The following is a 15,019-nucleotide window of genomic DNA, read 5'->3' on the forward strand; positions in this document are numbered from 1 at the left end:
CTGTAAAAAAATCAATAAAATATATTTTTTTTAAAAGAAAGAAAATAAGCTTAGTTCACAGAGTCCAGCTCTCTCTCGCCTCCTTTCCACACTGACTCCCATCTGCTGTTTTGTCTCGTGGGTGCCGCCCGGCAGGGGGAGGGCCCCCGCGGCCCGGCCCTCCCGCCGCGGGCCCGGCTGCGGCTGAGCCGCGGGCTTACTTGAGGTGGACCTCGGTGCACTGGCGCTGGGGCGCGAAGCAGGCGATGGCCCACACCTTGATCTCGATGCCCGTGTGGAACTGCTTGTTCCTCATGTCCCACACGCCCTGCACCGGCGTGGCGATCGCTTTATTCTGCGAACGGAGACGGTCAGAGTGAGGACCCGGGAGCGGTCCTCTGCCCGGGCTCCTCCGTCCCGGCCGGATGGGCTCCTGAGGCTCCGAACGGAATCTCTGTCGCCCACGCTGCAGGGGGTGGACGGACGGACGGATGGGCAGACGGACGGGAGGATGGCAGGCTGGGCGGAGGGAGAGGTGGGGGACGGGTGAGTGGGTGGGTGGGTGGGTGGGTGAAGGGATGAAGAGGTGAATGGAGGAGTGGCTGAGTGACAGGGACGCTATGCAACACACGTCACACAGACACGCAACTGCGGGGGCCTGATGGCTGGGATCTCCCTTTTCCGGGACCCGCACGGAAAGAGGTGAATGAACCGGTTCTAAGTGAAGGTGCCCAGGGATTGAGAAGTATTAGAAACAAAGAGAGAAGACACAGAAAGATTTTAAGCTGGGAGGGCCGCTGACCTCCTCCGCTGGAGAGGCAGACCAGGACCTCCTGAGCCACGCAGCACATCTATTTATTCTCCAATCCACAGGGGGTTTCACAGGAAAACAAGGAGCTTGGGAGGCCCAGGTCCCACCCACTCCTTCCTCTGGACAAACACCAGCCAGGAACTAAGAACATCTCGGCACTCCCAGGGCGGGAGTGCAGCTGACATGACCTGTCACCGTCAGGGCCCAGTCAGCAGCAATCAGACTGTCCGGGCGTCTTCCCAGGCGGCCCTGCACCAACCACCGCCCAGGCTCCCACGGCTCCCGAGGAAACACCAAGTAAAAGAGCAGGCGGCGGCCCATTCCCTGTGTGGCTGCGGCCTGGTTCCATCCATTCCCAGCGGGGCACCGGCCCAGGCTGAGGGCTCCATCCCCAGCAGGGGGCGTGCAGGAGGCAGTGATCAATGATTCTCTCTCATCACTGGTGTTTCTACCTCGCCCTCTCCCTTCCTCTCTGAGACCAATTAACAGCGACATGAAATGACAGGCCTTCCGCACACGAAGGGGACGCCGAGGCCCCCGGGCGGCCCTGAGGAGGAGGCCTCCCCCTGGACCTCTCTGCTGCCTGCTGCGTCTTAGAACACCGAACACACGAAGGGGAAGACCCACAGACACGTCTGCCCCTGCTGTGGGGCTCCCTCCGAGCACACGGCCTCCTCCCCGCGGCTCCCGGCTCCCGCAGCCCCGCCCGGCCGTGCACGAGGGGACCGGCCGCGGGGGGGGCCGAGCAGGAGCCCCGGGGCTGGGAGGTCAGGCCTTTGCTTGTGCACAGACAAAAGCTGGGGGTCACAAGCATGTGCGCCTAACCACGGTCATGGACAACGGGGGGGCGGGGGCGTACGTGGGGAGGGGTTTGGGATGGGAATGGGGGGATGAGGACAATTATGTGATACCATAATCAATAAATCAATAAAAAAATAAATAAAAATTTAAAAAAGCTGGGGGTCAGGGGGCAAACCCAGCTGACCGACTGCTGCGCCCTGATGGGGACACCCCGGGCCCCGCCCGCCCTGATGGGGACACCCCGGGCCCGCCCGCCCTGATGGGGACACCCCGGGCCCGCCCGCCCTGATGGGGACACCCCGCCCTGATGGGGACGCCCCGGGCCCGCCCGCCCTGATGGGGACACCCCGCCCTGATGGGGACACCCCGGGCCCCGCCCGCCCTGATGGGGGGCACCCCGCCCTGATGGGGACGCCCCGGGCCCCGCCCGCCCTGATGGGGGGCACCCCGCCCTGATGGGGACGCCCCGGGCCCGCCCGTGCACGTACCCGGCCCCCGTAGAGGATGGAGGGCGGCTGCAGGACCCGCCCGGTCACGTCCGTCATCTCGTCCTTGACCATGATCCCAAACTCCCGGACGTAGGGGTCGGTGTTGAAGCTCGCGCTCCTCATCTGGAAAGGCGGGACGGGCAGAGTGAGGGTGTCTGCCCAGCCCTGGGCCGGCACGGACTGGCTCCCGGGGGCGCCCACCAGGCCGCCCAGGCGGGGCGCTCACCAGCTTGCTGATCTCCTCCTGCCGATCGGGCGCCGACCTGGCCGTGGCTCTGATCATGGTTGAGGTCTGATTGTCGGTCAGCTTCTTTATACACCTCTGTCCCGCCACGATGTTGCAGACCTCGAGGGGAAGGTAGGTGTGTTTCTGCTCCTGGCCGACTTGTAAACATGGGAGGTGGGGGTAGCGCAGCACCAGCTTGTGCCGGTCCTTGAAGTACTGGGCCACCGTGCACTCCACCGTCTGCCCGCTCTCCTGCTGCAGCGGGAACCTGGGGAGGAGGCGGGGCGTGGGCGTGGCCGAGGCACGGGCCCTCAGCACACCCACCGGGTCACCCGGATCCCCGTCCCAGGCGTCCCCAGGCCCCGCCCCCTCTTCCCGCAACTGGGACACAATCGCGGCGCCTGCCCGGCAGCGATCCCCCGGCACACACACACACACGCCACAGGGGACACGGGACCGCCCACGGAGACCCCAGAGGGAACGCCGGGGCTCCAGGTCTGCGGCACCCTCGGCCACGGTGTGGGTGGGCAGGGCAGAGAGGGGTGTGCGGGGCTGTGGGACCTGCCCCAGCACCCACCGGGCCAGGAGACCCTGCGGTGGGGCAGCGCCTCCTGCTTCTCCCCGCGGAATACACACGCCCTAGGACGCGCCCACCCCGCGGCCTGAGGTCCCTCCACGGCCCTGATTGGCTGGAAGTGAAGCCAGGGCCGCTCATGGCTAAGATGGGGCCACGGCCAAGAACTGGGGGGTGGGAGGGGAGAGAAGCCCGGGCTCCCAGCATCTCAGCACCGAGCTGGGCCGAGGAGCCCCAGGGTTCCTTCCACCGGGAGGTTTGGGGCCCCGGGCTAACGTCAAACCGATGGAGTCCCTGTCCCGGGGCCTCTGCGGGGGGGCAGGGGCCGGGGGAGCGGTTACGTTTGGTTGCTGGCCGGCCGCCGGGTCACGTTGCAGACGCGGTACTTCCTCTTCATCTGCCCACAGTGAGTGATCTCCACCTTCAGACCTGGCGACAGAGCAGCCCTCAGGGTGGCAGCCCTGCCCAGGCTCACCCAGGGAGGCCTCCGCCTGCACGGCCACGGCCAGAGGGGGCGCGGCCTGCCCTCGGGGGTGGACGCTGGGGGTGGCCCTCCTCCGCGCCCACAGGCGTGACCCCCCGCGGAGAAGGGGGCTCGCTCGCCGGGGGGGACCCGCCCCCGGCCCGGGCCCGCACCCACCTTTGATTTCTTTGGTAAACTTGACCCTTTGGGAATCTGTCAGAGGTTTTTGTTGTTCTTCAATACTTTTAAAATCCAGAACTTCGCAGACAAACTCGATGACGGGCTGCGCCTTGTAAAAGGCCGTCGCCGAGACTGGGGGGAGGGACGGCAGAGGGTGACCGGCCGCCCCCCTCGCTGGCCGCGAGCCCGCCCTCGGGCCTGGCCACGGGCGGCCCGTCCTCCCTGAGGGGCTGCCGGAGGCGGCGTCACCCTCGGAGACGGACACCCCAACACTCCCGACCCGACCGCCTGGAGCAGGCCTCTGGGGGACCCCGGGCAGTCTGGGAATCACAGGAGACAGGGGACAGCAGTGGGGTCCACTCACCCCCCAGCAGACCCCTCCCCTCCCCGGGGACACGGCTCGGCAGCTGCCAGGGACAGGCTGCTCACCGTCGATGTTGAGCATCATCTTCCAGAGGGAGGGGCGGACGGACTGGTGGAAGCCGAACCACACCTCGCGGCCGCCGCCCAGCGGGTTGGAGCAGCCCTCGGAGGCGGTGAAGAAGGAGCGGCCCACCGGCGTGTACCTGCGGCAGAGGCTGAGCTCGCACTCCCCTCCCTCCGGCGAGGGCGGGGCGGCGGGCGGGGCGTGAGCACGAGCAGAGGTCTGGTCACGCACGGCCCTGGCCACGGCTCCTCCGGGGCCGCCCGCCGTGGGGAGTGCGGACGCTCCCACGGACAAGCCCAGTGTGAGGCCACAGGAGGGCAGGACACACGCACTCACGCCCGCAGAGCGGAAGCCAGCTGCACCCCACGGGGAGGGGCCTGCTGGGCTGGGAACCCCGGGAATCTCTCACATGAAACATGTCCTGCTGACACTGCTGTGACTGCACCACGGGCACACCCACGCACGCACGCACGCACGCGCACGCACACGCGCACGCACACAAGCGCTCCCTCAGACAAGGCGGCTCACCTCATGGACGGCAGGTGCCTCATGACCACGTCTAGGGCCTGGATGGTCTCGAAGGGGACGCTGGGCAGCCGCCCGGACAGCGCGTCGTGCAGGGCCTGCAGGCTCACGCAGGACACCCACTTGATGGACACCTTGAAGATGCGGTCCTTCCCTTCGCCCGGCAGCGTGACCTCCAGCTCCACCTGGGGGCCCGGCAGGTCAGCTCGCCGCTCCGCCAACGGCAGGGGGCGCCTGCGGGCCCCGGTCCCGGTCCTGGCCCCCTGAGCCCACAGGCACCGGATCCCGGAGAGAAAGCCTCCCAGGAGGCCGTGTGGTGAGCGTCCACCCAGGAACCACTGCTGTGTCCCCCTCTCCTTCTCCCTTCCTCTCTGACACCAATGTACACATTCTAGGGCCCAGTGCATGGAATTCATGCACAGGGAGGGGAGGGGAGGGGAGGGGAGGGTCACTCAGACCGGTCTGCACCCTCTCCCAATCCAGGACCTTTCAGGGAATGTCCGTGGGATCGGGCCTAACCAGCAGTCGGATATCCTTCTCGCAATCTGGGACTCCTGGCTCCTAACTGCTCACCTGCCTGCCGACTGCGCCTAACCACTGGCCTGCCTGACTGATCACCCTAACCACCCCCTGGGTGGGCGGCCCGCCTGGCCGAGGGGCCACGGTCGTTCTGCTCGCTGCACTGTTTCAGTCACTGGGCTCTTTATAAAGGATGCTTTTTTAAAAAGAGGATCTGACCAGGCTGTGCTGTCAGCTTCTGCGGGGACGTGTCTCCCATTTGAACAGGGTGGGGGACCCTCCCCGCCCCCCCACCGCCAGGAAAGCCTCCCGAGCCCCGGGCGCAGGATGAGCTCGTGTGGCTCTCTTCCTCACCCAGCCTCACAGAAACGAGCACCACACTAAACGCACAGCTGTGCACTCCGCACGGCCGTCTGCAGGGGGCGCACCTCCCACGCTGGCAGGCAGGGTCCTGGCACACACACACACCCCCCCACCCCGGACATCAGTGCCATCAGCCCATGCCAGGCAGTGCCCTGCTATCCGGGCCGCCAGCCTTCAGCGGAGCCTTATCACCCAGCGGCCTGGCCCAGCGCCTCTCCTATCGGCGCCCCCAGAGCCGGGGCCGCCCGCCAGCTGCCCCCACCCGCGGGGCAGAGCTCCGCCTCCAAAGGGGTCAGAGACCGAAGCCACACCGCAGCCTGAGGGCGCGGGCCGGGCTGAGAGGCTGCCCCTGGGTCAGCCCGGGAGCCGCGGTCCCTCCGCTAAAGGGCGAGTGGGGCCTCCAGCCGCCAGCTCTCCTGCCAGACGCCGGGCAGCCCGTGCTGACCGACCTGCCAAGTGCCAGCTTCTCGGCAGGAACCTGGCACTTCAAGCAGAGCCCTGGCCCGGAGCACACAGGCCTCCGGGACCCGCGGGGCTGCCCCTCATGGACCGCGGCTACAGCAGAAGGCGGCCTGGATGGACGGACACAGCGGCAGCGGCACCTGCCCCGGGGGCCTGTCTCGCACTGGGAAGCCCAGTGGTTTCCGCTCCTGTCTCCAGGCTCTGGGAGGGTCCTGACGGCTGGCTCGATACCCAGGGGGTGGTTCCATGCACCCGGGGTGCGGGGCCCAGGCCCAGCACTCACCTTCTCCCGCCCGATGGGCAGGGGCATGGCCGTGTAGAGGTTCTTCCTCCCGTCGAACACGGGCTTCCGGTCCCCGAAGATCTGGGTCTTAAAGTGCTGCACCATGTGCTCCACGATCTCCCTGCAGGGATGGGGTTCGAGCCGTTGTCCGTCAGAGGGAGGAGGCGCGGGCGGCCCCCTCCCCCGGAACCCCCCCAGAGCCCGGCGCCATCCCTGCACGGCCCCTCCGCCGCCTCCTGAATTCCACTCAGACCCCGAGTCGGCCTGGGTATCGGGTCAGGCACTACCCGCACCTACAGGCCACAAGCACCCGTGGGTGCCCACTGACGGCTGACGTGGTGCCGTCGGTCCTGGGCCTTACAGCAGCAGACCCGGTTCACACGGGCTGCTCCCACGCGGGGCCCAGGCACCAAGGGCCACGTGGAGCCACGCCAGCGGAGGCCCGGCCCCGGCCCCGGGCGGGGGGGGCAGGAGGAGCGGGGCCACGCTGGCCTGTCTGCCAGCACCTAGGGCGGCGGGGGGCACCTCCATTCAACTCACCGCCACCCAGCGCGCTCACACACTGCCCGGCCAGTCAAGCCCGACGGCCATGACCCTGCCTGACCTGAGGCCCTTCAGGCAGACGTGGGAAGGTGGACAGCACTGGCCGGCAGGAGGCCCCCAAGCTCCACCCATCAGGAACCAGCAGCTCCAGCTCCCATTGTGGCCAAGGGAGAGACCAGTGGGAGCTGGGGCGGGGGCGGGGGCGGGGGCAGGGGCGGGGGCAGGGGCAGGATGAGGACCTAAAGCCTGTCCCCACACAGGGGCCTGAGCAGCTCTGCCCGGGGCCCTGCCCGCCAGGAAGCAATAGCCAAGGCCCCCACTCCTCTCCCGGGAAGCCGGTCAGCCCTGCCTGGCCTGGCCCAGCCGGCCGTGCACGGTGCCAGTGCCGGGACCACGGAGCCCGGGGCGGACGGAGCTCTCCCCCATCTCCTGGATGGCGCCGCCAGGAGCACCAGGCCTCCCGGCCTCGCCTCCACCGGAGACCACAGCCCGGCAGCGCCAAGTGAGGCCTCCGCCAACGCCACCCTCCAGGGCGCTCAGGCCACTGCTCCCCGGACCTCCCGGCCCCGTCTTCACGCCGAGACCTCACATGGCCTCCAGGTCCGGTGGCTCCGCTGGGAGTCCCACCCCCCAGAGAACAGATCACCCCAAACCCAAGCTCACTGTGAACGAAGGAAAGGGGGTGTCGCCCGACCATCCCGAGGCCAGCAGAATTTCATCGTTTAAAAATGCACTTTATCACTAATTATCCGAGAAATGCAAATCAAAACAACAATGCGGTACCATCTCACACCTGTCAGAATGGCCAACATCAACAAATCAACAAACGACAAGTGCTGGCGAGGTTGCGGAGAAAAAGGAACCCTCGTGCACTGCTGGTGGGAATGCAGACTGGTGCAACCACTGCGGAGAATAGTATGGAGCTTCCTCAAAAAACTGAAAATGGAACTCCCATTTGACCCAGTAAAACCACTCCTAGGAATACATCCCAAGAAGCTAGAAACACCAATCAGAAAGAATATATGCACCCCTATGTTCATAGCAGCACAATCTACAATAGCTAGGATTTGAAACAGCCTAGGTGCCCGTTAGCAGATGATTGGATCCAAAAACCATGGTACATCTACACAATGGAATACTATGCTGCCATAAAAAAAAATTCTCATCGTTTGCAGCAACCTGGATGGAATTGGAGAACATCATGCTGAGTGAAACAAGCCAGTCAATGAAAGAGAGACACCACATGACCTCACTTATTTATGGATGATAAAGAACATTATAAACTGAAGAACCAAAAGATAGATATAGAGACAGTAAAGCAACAAGCAGACTGTCAAATTACATCGGGGAGGTTGGGGAGATCTGGGGGAGATAAGAGATCAACCGAAATACTTGTATACATGCATATAAGTACAACCAATGGACACAAAACTCTGGGGAGGGAGGGCATGTACGGGGGGGGGGGGATTGGTATATGTACAAAAATAATAATTTAATAAAAAATAAAAAATAAAAAAATAAAAATGCACTTTATTGACGTGGAGAAGAGGGAGAGGGAGAAACACCAACGGTGAGAGAATCACCAGTCGCTGCCTCCTGCACGCCCCACACGGGATGGAGTCTGTAACCCGGGCCTGTGCCCTGAGTGGGATCACAGCCTGACCTCCTGGTTCATAGGTCAACGCTCTATCACTGAGCCCGCCGCGGCCAAGGCCAGCCAAGCTTTTATCTCGCCAGCGACCAGGTGATCGGGCCAATCTCACCGATAAGCACGGCGAGAAACTGGCATTAACAAAAGGAATCCACAACACGTGTCGGGGTTGGGCAGACGCCAGGAGTGAAAGGTCGGTTTACGGCGAAGGTAACTATGGCCACAAATCACACACTAAGTAAAAGCCAGGGCCACAGACCCGGAGGGAAAGGAGAGAGAAGTCCCAGCTGTGGAAGGAAAGGAGCTGGCCCAGAGCAGCAGGCTGTCCCTTCGGCAAGCACGCCTGGGGGAACACGCAAACACCCCCACACGGGCACCATTGCAGCCAGGCCGGCGGGGCGGCGGGGAGCGGGCAGAGCCCAGAGCCCGGAGACCGGCTGTGGGCACTGCATTTGCGACAGAAGCAGCAGGAGAGGAGGTGAGGCGGCGGCTCCCGGTTCTCAAAGCAAAAAACGGGCTGTGCCCATGGGACAGCGTGCCCTGTGCCTGCTCCGCTCACGCCGGCTGCAGGCAGGCCGCACCGGAATGCAGGCCCGGCAGCCAGCCGGCCCAGGGGCTTAGGGAACCGCTGGCCACAGGACTCTGCTCCACCATGACAGCCAGGCCCTGATGGGCACCGTTCTCCGGCGTGGCGCAGCCTCCAGCATGTATCCGGGTCTCCGGGCACACTGCCCGTAGGGAGCACAGTGCGTCCCCCAGGGGACAGACAGCCCAGCCCGAACCAGTCCTCGCTGGCGTCCACCCGTTCCAGCTCAGCCTCCTCAGCCAGTGCTGACCGCAGCCCACCGCTGGCTCCTCCCCACCTCACCCGGGCCAGTGCCTCCCCCGCGCGGAGCTGCCCTAACGGGTTCCGCACAAACAGGCCCACAGGTTCCCGCTTGATTCTGACTGATGGAGGCCTGAGCCAACTGCACCGGAACCAATCCTGTACCAGGAAGAGCTAACAGGCACGTGTCGTCACGCCCTCGGGAGGGCCGGAGGCCCTGAGGCCGGGCCCCCCGGGTCTGGTTCCCGTGGTGCACCCCAGCCTCTGACAGGAGGGAGATTTCATATACACTTTACTAATACAGAGAAAGGGCAAATAGCAATATTAAATTATGTCCTCTAATTAGTCCCCTTTTAATGTGCACGAATTCTGTGCACCGGGCCACTAGTAGTAAAATAAAAAACCCCGAAGCTCACACACTAACCAGGTGGCAGCTCCCAGGCTCGCACCCGGGTGGGGGGGGCAGAGGACACACGGACATGGCTGGGGGGGGGCAGAGGACACACAGACATGGCTGGGGGGGGCAGAGGACACACGGACATGGCTGGTGGGGGGCAGAGGACACACGGACATGGCTGGGGGGGGCAGAGGACACACAGACATGGCTGGGGGGGGCAGAGGACACACGGACATGGCTGGGGGGGCAGAAGACACATGGACATGGCTGGGGGGGGCAGAGGACACAGGGACATGGCTGGGGGGGGGCGGCAGAGGACACACGGACATGGCTGGGGGGGGGGCGGCAGAGGACACACGGACATGGCTGGTGGCGGCCAGAGGCCCGCTCAGGGCCCGCCTTGGCTGCTCTGTCTGACTCGAGGGAATTTCTAGTGCGTAACCTTCAAACCCATTGGGCACAACTAACAATGTGGCAGCCGGGGGAAGACACCCTGCTTTCCTCATCGCCAACCGCTCCTCACAGATGACGCTGGCGGCTCAATGGGACCCACTGCCCGGACCCTCAGGGGCCCGGGAAGGCCCCCTCCAGGCCCTCCCCCAGCGAGAGTCCTGCCCGGACTCACACAAACCCACAGCCCCCAAACCTCCAACAATTCCTCCTTAACAGACACAAACTATCACAACTAATACAGAAAGAAAGGAAAAAAACTGAATCTTCTAATAGCTGATAAACCAAATTGCTGCCCAGCCAGCTGGCTCAGTGGCTGAGGTCACGGTTTGATTCCCGGTCAGGGCACAGGCCCAGGCTGCGGGCTCCATCCCCTGGAGGGGCCGTGCAGGAGACAGCTGGTCCATGGATGTTTCCATCTCACTCCCTCCCTCTTCCTTCCTCTCTGAAATCAATAAGAACATGTTTGAAAGTGTACTATTTGGTGGCTTTAGCAGATCAGAGAGTTGGGCAGCATCGGCACCGTAAGTCTTTACCACCCTGTCACCCCCAAACCCCATACTCACTAGCAGCCACTCCACCCCTTCTGGAGAAGTGGAACGTTAAAACACAGCTTACACAACAACATAACACACCGCAGGACAGATAAGGCGGGGCCTCCATCCGCACGTGAGGAACACTGCGAAGGGAACGTACCTGCGGAGGGCCCGTGGCCACCCCCAGACTGACGCCAGATCAGGCGCTCCAGGGACAGGACGCCTGGCTCTCTGGTCATTCATGAGCACACACAACGTCCCGGAGGGACAGGCCGGTCAGAGCAGAGAAGCACCCTCTAATGACCCTCGCCTCACACCGTACACCACCGTCACTTCCAGAGGGACCAGGCTCCACACAAGCCACACTGCCATCTTGTAAAGAACAGAGTGAGCCAGAGGGTCCCTGTTCCCTCCGGGCAGGCACACGTTCCACGCGGTAACCACTTTCACAGTTTGCCAGCTGCGCCTCGGAGATGTGGCACGCTCTGCGCACTGCAGACGCCGTCTGTGCAACGGCCAAACCCGCTGTGCTGCACCCCAAGTCCCGCCTGCGCCCAGAATACACCAAACCCTCCAGCCCGGGGAGGGAGGACCAGCAGCCCTGAGACCGGGGAAAACCAGGCTGGCCAGCGCATGCCGACAGGGCGTGGGCGGGGCTGGGAGGCGCCACGGCCACAGCCACCCTGCGCCCCGCAGCCCCCTCCTCGAGATGCGTCCGAGGGAGACGCGGACATGCTGGTCACAAACAGGCTGGTTCACAGCAGCTTCGAGCAAGGCCGGGCGCCGAGCCCCTAACAGGAGGAGTGACTAATGAGGAGCCGGCCCTGGCCCATGTGGCTCAGCGGGTAGAGCCTCCACCTGCAGAGCAAAGGGTCCCGGGTTCTATTCCGGTCGAGGGCACGTGCCTCAGGGGCAGGTCCCTCCCCGGCCCAGGCTGTGGCTGGGCTCCTGCAGGTGCCAATCATGTCTTTCTCACATCAAGATTTCTCTCTGTCTCTCTTCCGCTCTCTCTAAAATAAAAAAACATCCTCAGGTGAGGATTAAAAAAAAACAATAAGTAAATGAATGAAATATGAAATATTCACGTCAGATGGTCCTGAGCAGGAAAACAAGAAGCTCTTAATACGAGGATGCTGGCCCATCTCAGAAACACGGGCGGTGAGAGGATGGACACGACCTCAGAGGGCAGGCGGCGGTCAGGGTGCGGGCCCAACACTGGGGTGGGCATCTGTGCACATCTGTCAAAGCTCGCGGAGGTGCGCCCGGAGGCACACTCACCACACCGGACACACAACGCTTTTCACAACATCAGCGCGATGGGACGGAGCTTCCGGGGCCGCGGGAGGCCGCGCTGAGGGCCGAGCCGACCAGCAGGCGAAGTTCACACCGACCGACCGACCGACCGACCGCCCGCCCGCCCGCCGCCGCGGCGGTGAGGACGGTACCTGTTCACTCTCCGCGGGCACTTCTCCGGCTTGATGTCCAGCTCGTAGTGGTAGATGTCGATTTTCGGAATGTCCATCTCGAAGAAGTTGGCCTGCAGCTTGATGGTCCTCCCCGAGGTCCCGAAGTCGGGCCTGGGCGGCGGCTTGAAGGCATAGCCCTGGAGCGGGGGCGGCGGCGGCGCCGGAGGCGCGAGCACTGCAAGGCAGAGGGCACGTCAGCGGGAGCGGCGGCCGGGCCACCCTCCCCGGCCGGACCCGCACCCAGCGCCCCCTCCCCGGCCCTCCTGGCTCTGCCCAAACCCCGGAAATGGTGCATTTCCTCTGCCCGCCCACCACCAAGACCCTGCCCACCTCGTCCCCGTCCACCTGCCTGTCCCTCCGCCACCGCCCGCCCCTCCGCCCGCTCACGGCCGTGTCCTGCAGGGTCCCCAGGAGCCTCGGCGTGCTCGCTGCTTCCAGGCCGAGTGTCTGAGTCCCTCTCGGCTCCCCAACCCGACCCCGAGGCACGTGCAGCCCCGCCCCGCCCCCGGTCCGCACAGGGGGGTGCGGACGGCCATCAGCTCCTCCAGCACCGGCTCCTCACCCCCGCCCAGTGTGGGCGGCCCGCCGGCTCCCCGGCGGGAACAGGAGCGGCTCCGAGAGCTGGAGCCGCACAGGAGCGATCCCATCCCCCACACCCACCCCGAGGCCGCGGCACCCGGGGGCGAGGAGGGGTCACACGGAGCCTGCCCTCCACCGCGGCCACCGCTCCTCCGTGGCTCCAGGCCTCGCCGCTGTCCAGGGCCCCATAAGCACGGCCCCACACCCGTCTTGTGGAAACCGAGACTCAGCACCCCTAGTCTAGACGCCCCCCTGCCCCCACAGACAGCATCTCACAGCCAGCCGGCGCCTGCTGAGGCTCTCCCCCTGCTCGGCCCCCTCGCCTGTCCCCTCCCTACACAGCAGGCGGGACAGCGGGAGCCGTGAGCGACGGCAAGGAGAGGGCCGAGGCGGCACCACCATGCACCCCGACTGCCCTGTGCGCCCAAAGGAAGCTGTGTGGGACCGTTAGAGCAGCGAGGGCTGTGCTTCCAGCGTCCATGTGGCTAAGAGGACAGAGCGCTGGCCGCGGACGGAAGGGTCCCGGGTTCGATACCGCCAGGGCACAGGCCCAGTTGCAGGCTCCATCCCCAGTGGGGGGCGTGCAGGAGGCAGCCAATCAATGATTCTCTCTTCACTGATGTTTCTCTCTCTCCCACCCTTCCTCTCTGAAATCAACAAAGGTATATTTTAAAAAAATAAAAGTGTGATTTTAGGAAAATTCCCCCCAGTAATAGAAGGCTTTTAGTTTTCACTCCAGTGTCTGTGGTTTCTCAATCCTCCTCATTAGACAACACCTGCGTCCATGGCAACGCGCTCGACGGTGGGCGGAGCCGCGATCAGCTGGCTCCTCGGCTTGTTTTGTTTTCTCCCTGGGAGAGCCAGGGTACTGGCCCCGGAGCTCCATCTGGGAGCCTCAGGCCCCCTGCCGTGACTTCACACATGACACACGCACAGATTGCACAACACACGTGCGTGCCGGCCGGGGCCAGGGCCAGGGACTCAGAAGCACGGCTCTCTCCGTGCTCACGTGTCGCCTCCCGGGACCCGGGGCGGCCAGCAAGCGGCCATGGTACGTCCGCTTTGGAAGCCCAGCAGGTCACGTGACCCTGCACCAGGGCTCCTGCCCTCCCCCACCGCCCCACCCCCACCGCCGTGCCCAGAGCCGACAGAGTGACACCAAGCCCAGCCCCTCGGCACCCTCCACCCCTGCCGACCTGAAGGCCTGACTGCACTTACCCGAGCCCAGACAAGGTCAGGCCTGGGCCCAGCCTCAGGGGAGCCGGCTTTCCCGCCAGCCCCACACCCGCTCCTCCGGGGGTTCGCCCAGGGAACCCGAGCGCCTTAAACAGCGCGAACAGCCGGCGGCGACACGCCACACCCAGCCCACAGGTGCTGCCCTTCCAGCTTTTAAAAGATGATGTTTTTATCGATGTCAGAGAGGAAGGGAGAGAGAAACACCCACGACGAGAGAATCACTGGCAGCCGCGGCCCCGAGGCCCCTCAGGCGCTGTGCGCCCCCCGGGCGGGCGGCTCCCGGGGCGGCGGGGGTGGGGGGGGCGCCTGCACCGTCCAGGCCGCAGCATCCTCGGGCGCCCCTGCGCGTCCACGGGGGGAGCGTGTCAGGGTGCCCTCGGGAAGTCAGAGCGGCGGGAATTTGCCCCAAAGGAGGCGGGACCTCCGGGAGCACAGGACTCCGGCTGTCGGGGGACCCGGCCTCCCACACACCCCGGGGCGGAGGCCCAGAAACCACGAGGTGACAGGTCACCAAACAAGCTCGGCACCGCGGTCGCCTCCGACAAGATCTACAAACCGCAACCAAGAAAGGAGACACCCCCCCTCCGCCCGGCACTGAGGATCCCCGCGGCCCGCGGCCCCCATCCTCCGCCCACGGCGCAGGGCCCGCCGAGTGTCTCCGGGAAATGCCAGTCCTGCTCTGCGGGGAGCCCTGGCCGGTGAGCACGCTGTCCCCCGGAGCAGAGCACACGCGTGTGGGAACCAGCCAGCCGCCCCAGCGCACACGGCCTCACCCCTGCAGCCCGCCGGCTCGGGGGAGCGGGCTGCGGGCTGCGGGCTCGATCCCGGTGGGGGGCGTGCAGGAGGCAGCGGATGGACGATTCTCTCTCCTCGCTGATGTTTCTCTCTCTCCCTCTCCCTTTGGGGGAAGAAAAAGCAGCTTTTAAACAAATTCCGTTTTCAGAGGCGGCTCCGTCAGTGAAAGGGAAACCTGTGAGTGAGTCACGCTTCCCGTGCGTAATGGTCGCAGCCCGAGTCCCGGGTTTCACCCCGTGAGGACGGGAGGGGCAGGGAGGAGACGGGGGGGGGGGGGGGTGCCCTGGGCGTGGGCAGGGGCTGCAGCTGGCCCTCAGTGCCCCGCTCACACGCCTCGGCCAGCAGAGCCGCACTGCCCTGCAGGGCCCTGTGCTCAGACCCACTCTCAGGCCCACCCACCACAGGCGGCCCAGTGACAGCCCGAAGCCACCTGCAGCAG

At 65.0% G+C, this 15,019-nt stretch overlaps 1 protein-coding gene and 1 long non-coding RNA gene across 3 annotated transcripts in view; one reads left to right on the forward strand and one right to left on the reverse strand.

Annotated features, from left to right (window-relative positions):
* The window catches only part of LOC311612048, a 107,919-nt gene that overhangs the window by 15,516 nt on the left and 77,384 nt on the right, over window positions 1-15,019 (forward strand). The window lies entirely within an intron of this gene.
* The window catches only part of AGO2 (argonaute RISC catalytic component 2), a 31,908-nt gene that overhangs the window by 6,582 nt on the left and 10,307 nt on the right, over window positions 1-15,019 (reverse strand). For both annotated transcript variants that reach the window (XM_084864700.1, XM_084864699.1), the window contains exons 2-10: window positions 11,950-12,145; window positions 6,102-6,222; window positions 4,478-4,659; window positions 3,952-4,088; window positions 3,520-3,654; window positions 3,221-3,308; window positions 2,306-2,573; window positions 2,080-2,202; window positions 201-334 (exon numbers count right to left, since the gene is read on the reverse strand). In XM_084864700.1, coding sequence (XP_084720826.1) covers window positions 201-334; window positions 2,080-2,202; window positions 2,306-2,573; window positions 3,221-3,308; window positions 3,520-3,654; window positions 3,952-4,088; window positions 4,478-4,659; window positions 6,102-6,222; window positions 11,950-12,145 — 1,384 coding nt within the window. The remainder of the gene's footprint in view (window positions 1-200; window positions 335-2,079; window positions 2,203-2,305; window positions 2,574-3,220; window positions 3,309-3,519; window positions 3,655-3,951; window positions 4,089-4,477; window positions 4,660-6,101; window positions 6,223-11,949; window positions 12,146-15,019) is intronic.

Source organism: Pipistrellus hanaki (assembly GCF_964339955.1).
Source record: "Pipistrellus hanaki genome assembly, chromosome: 17".
NCBI classification, from domain to species: domain Eukaryota; kingdom Metazoa; phylum Chordata; class Mammalia; order Chiroptera; family Vespertilionidae; genus Pipistrellus; species Pipistrellus hanaki.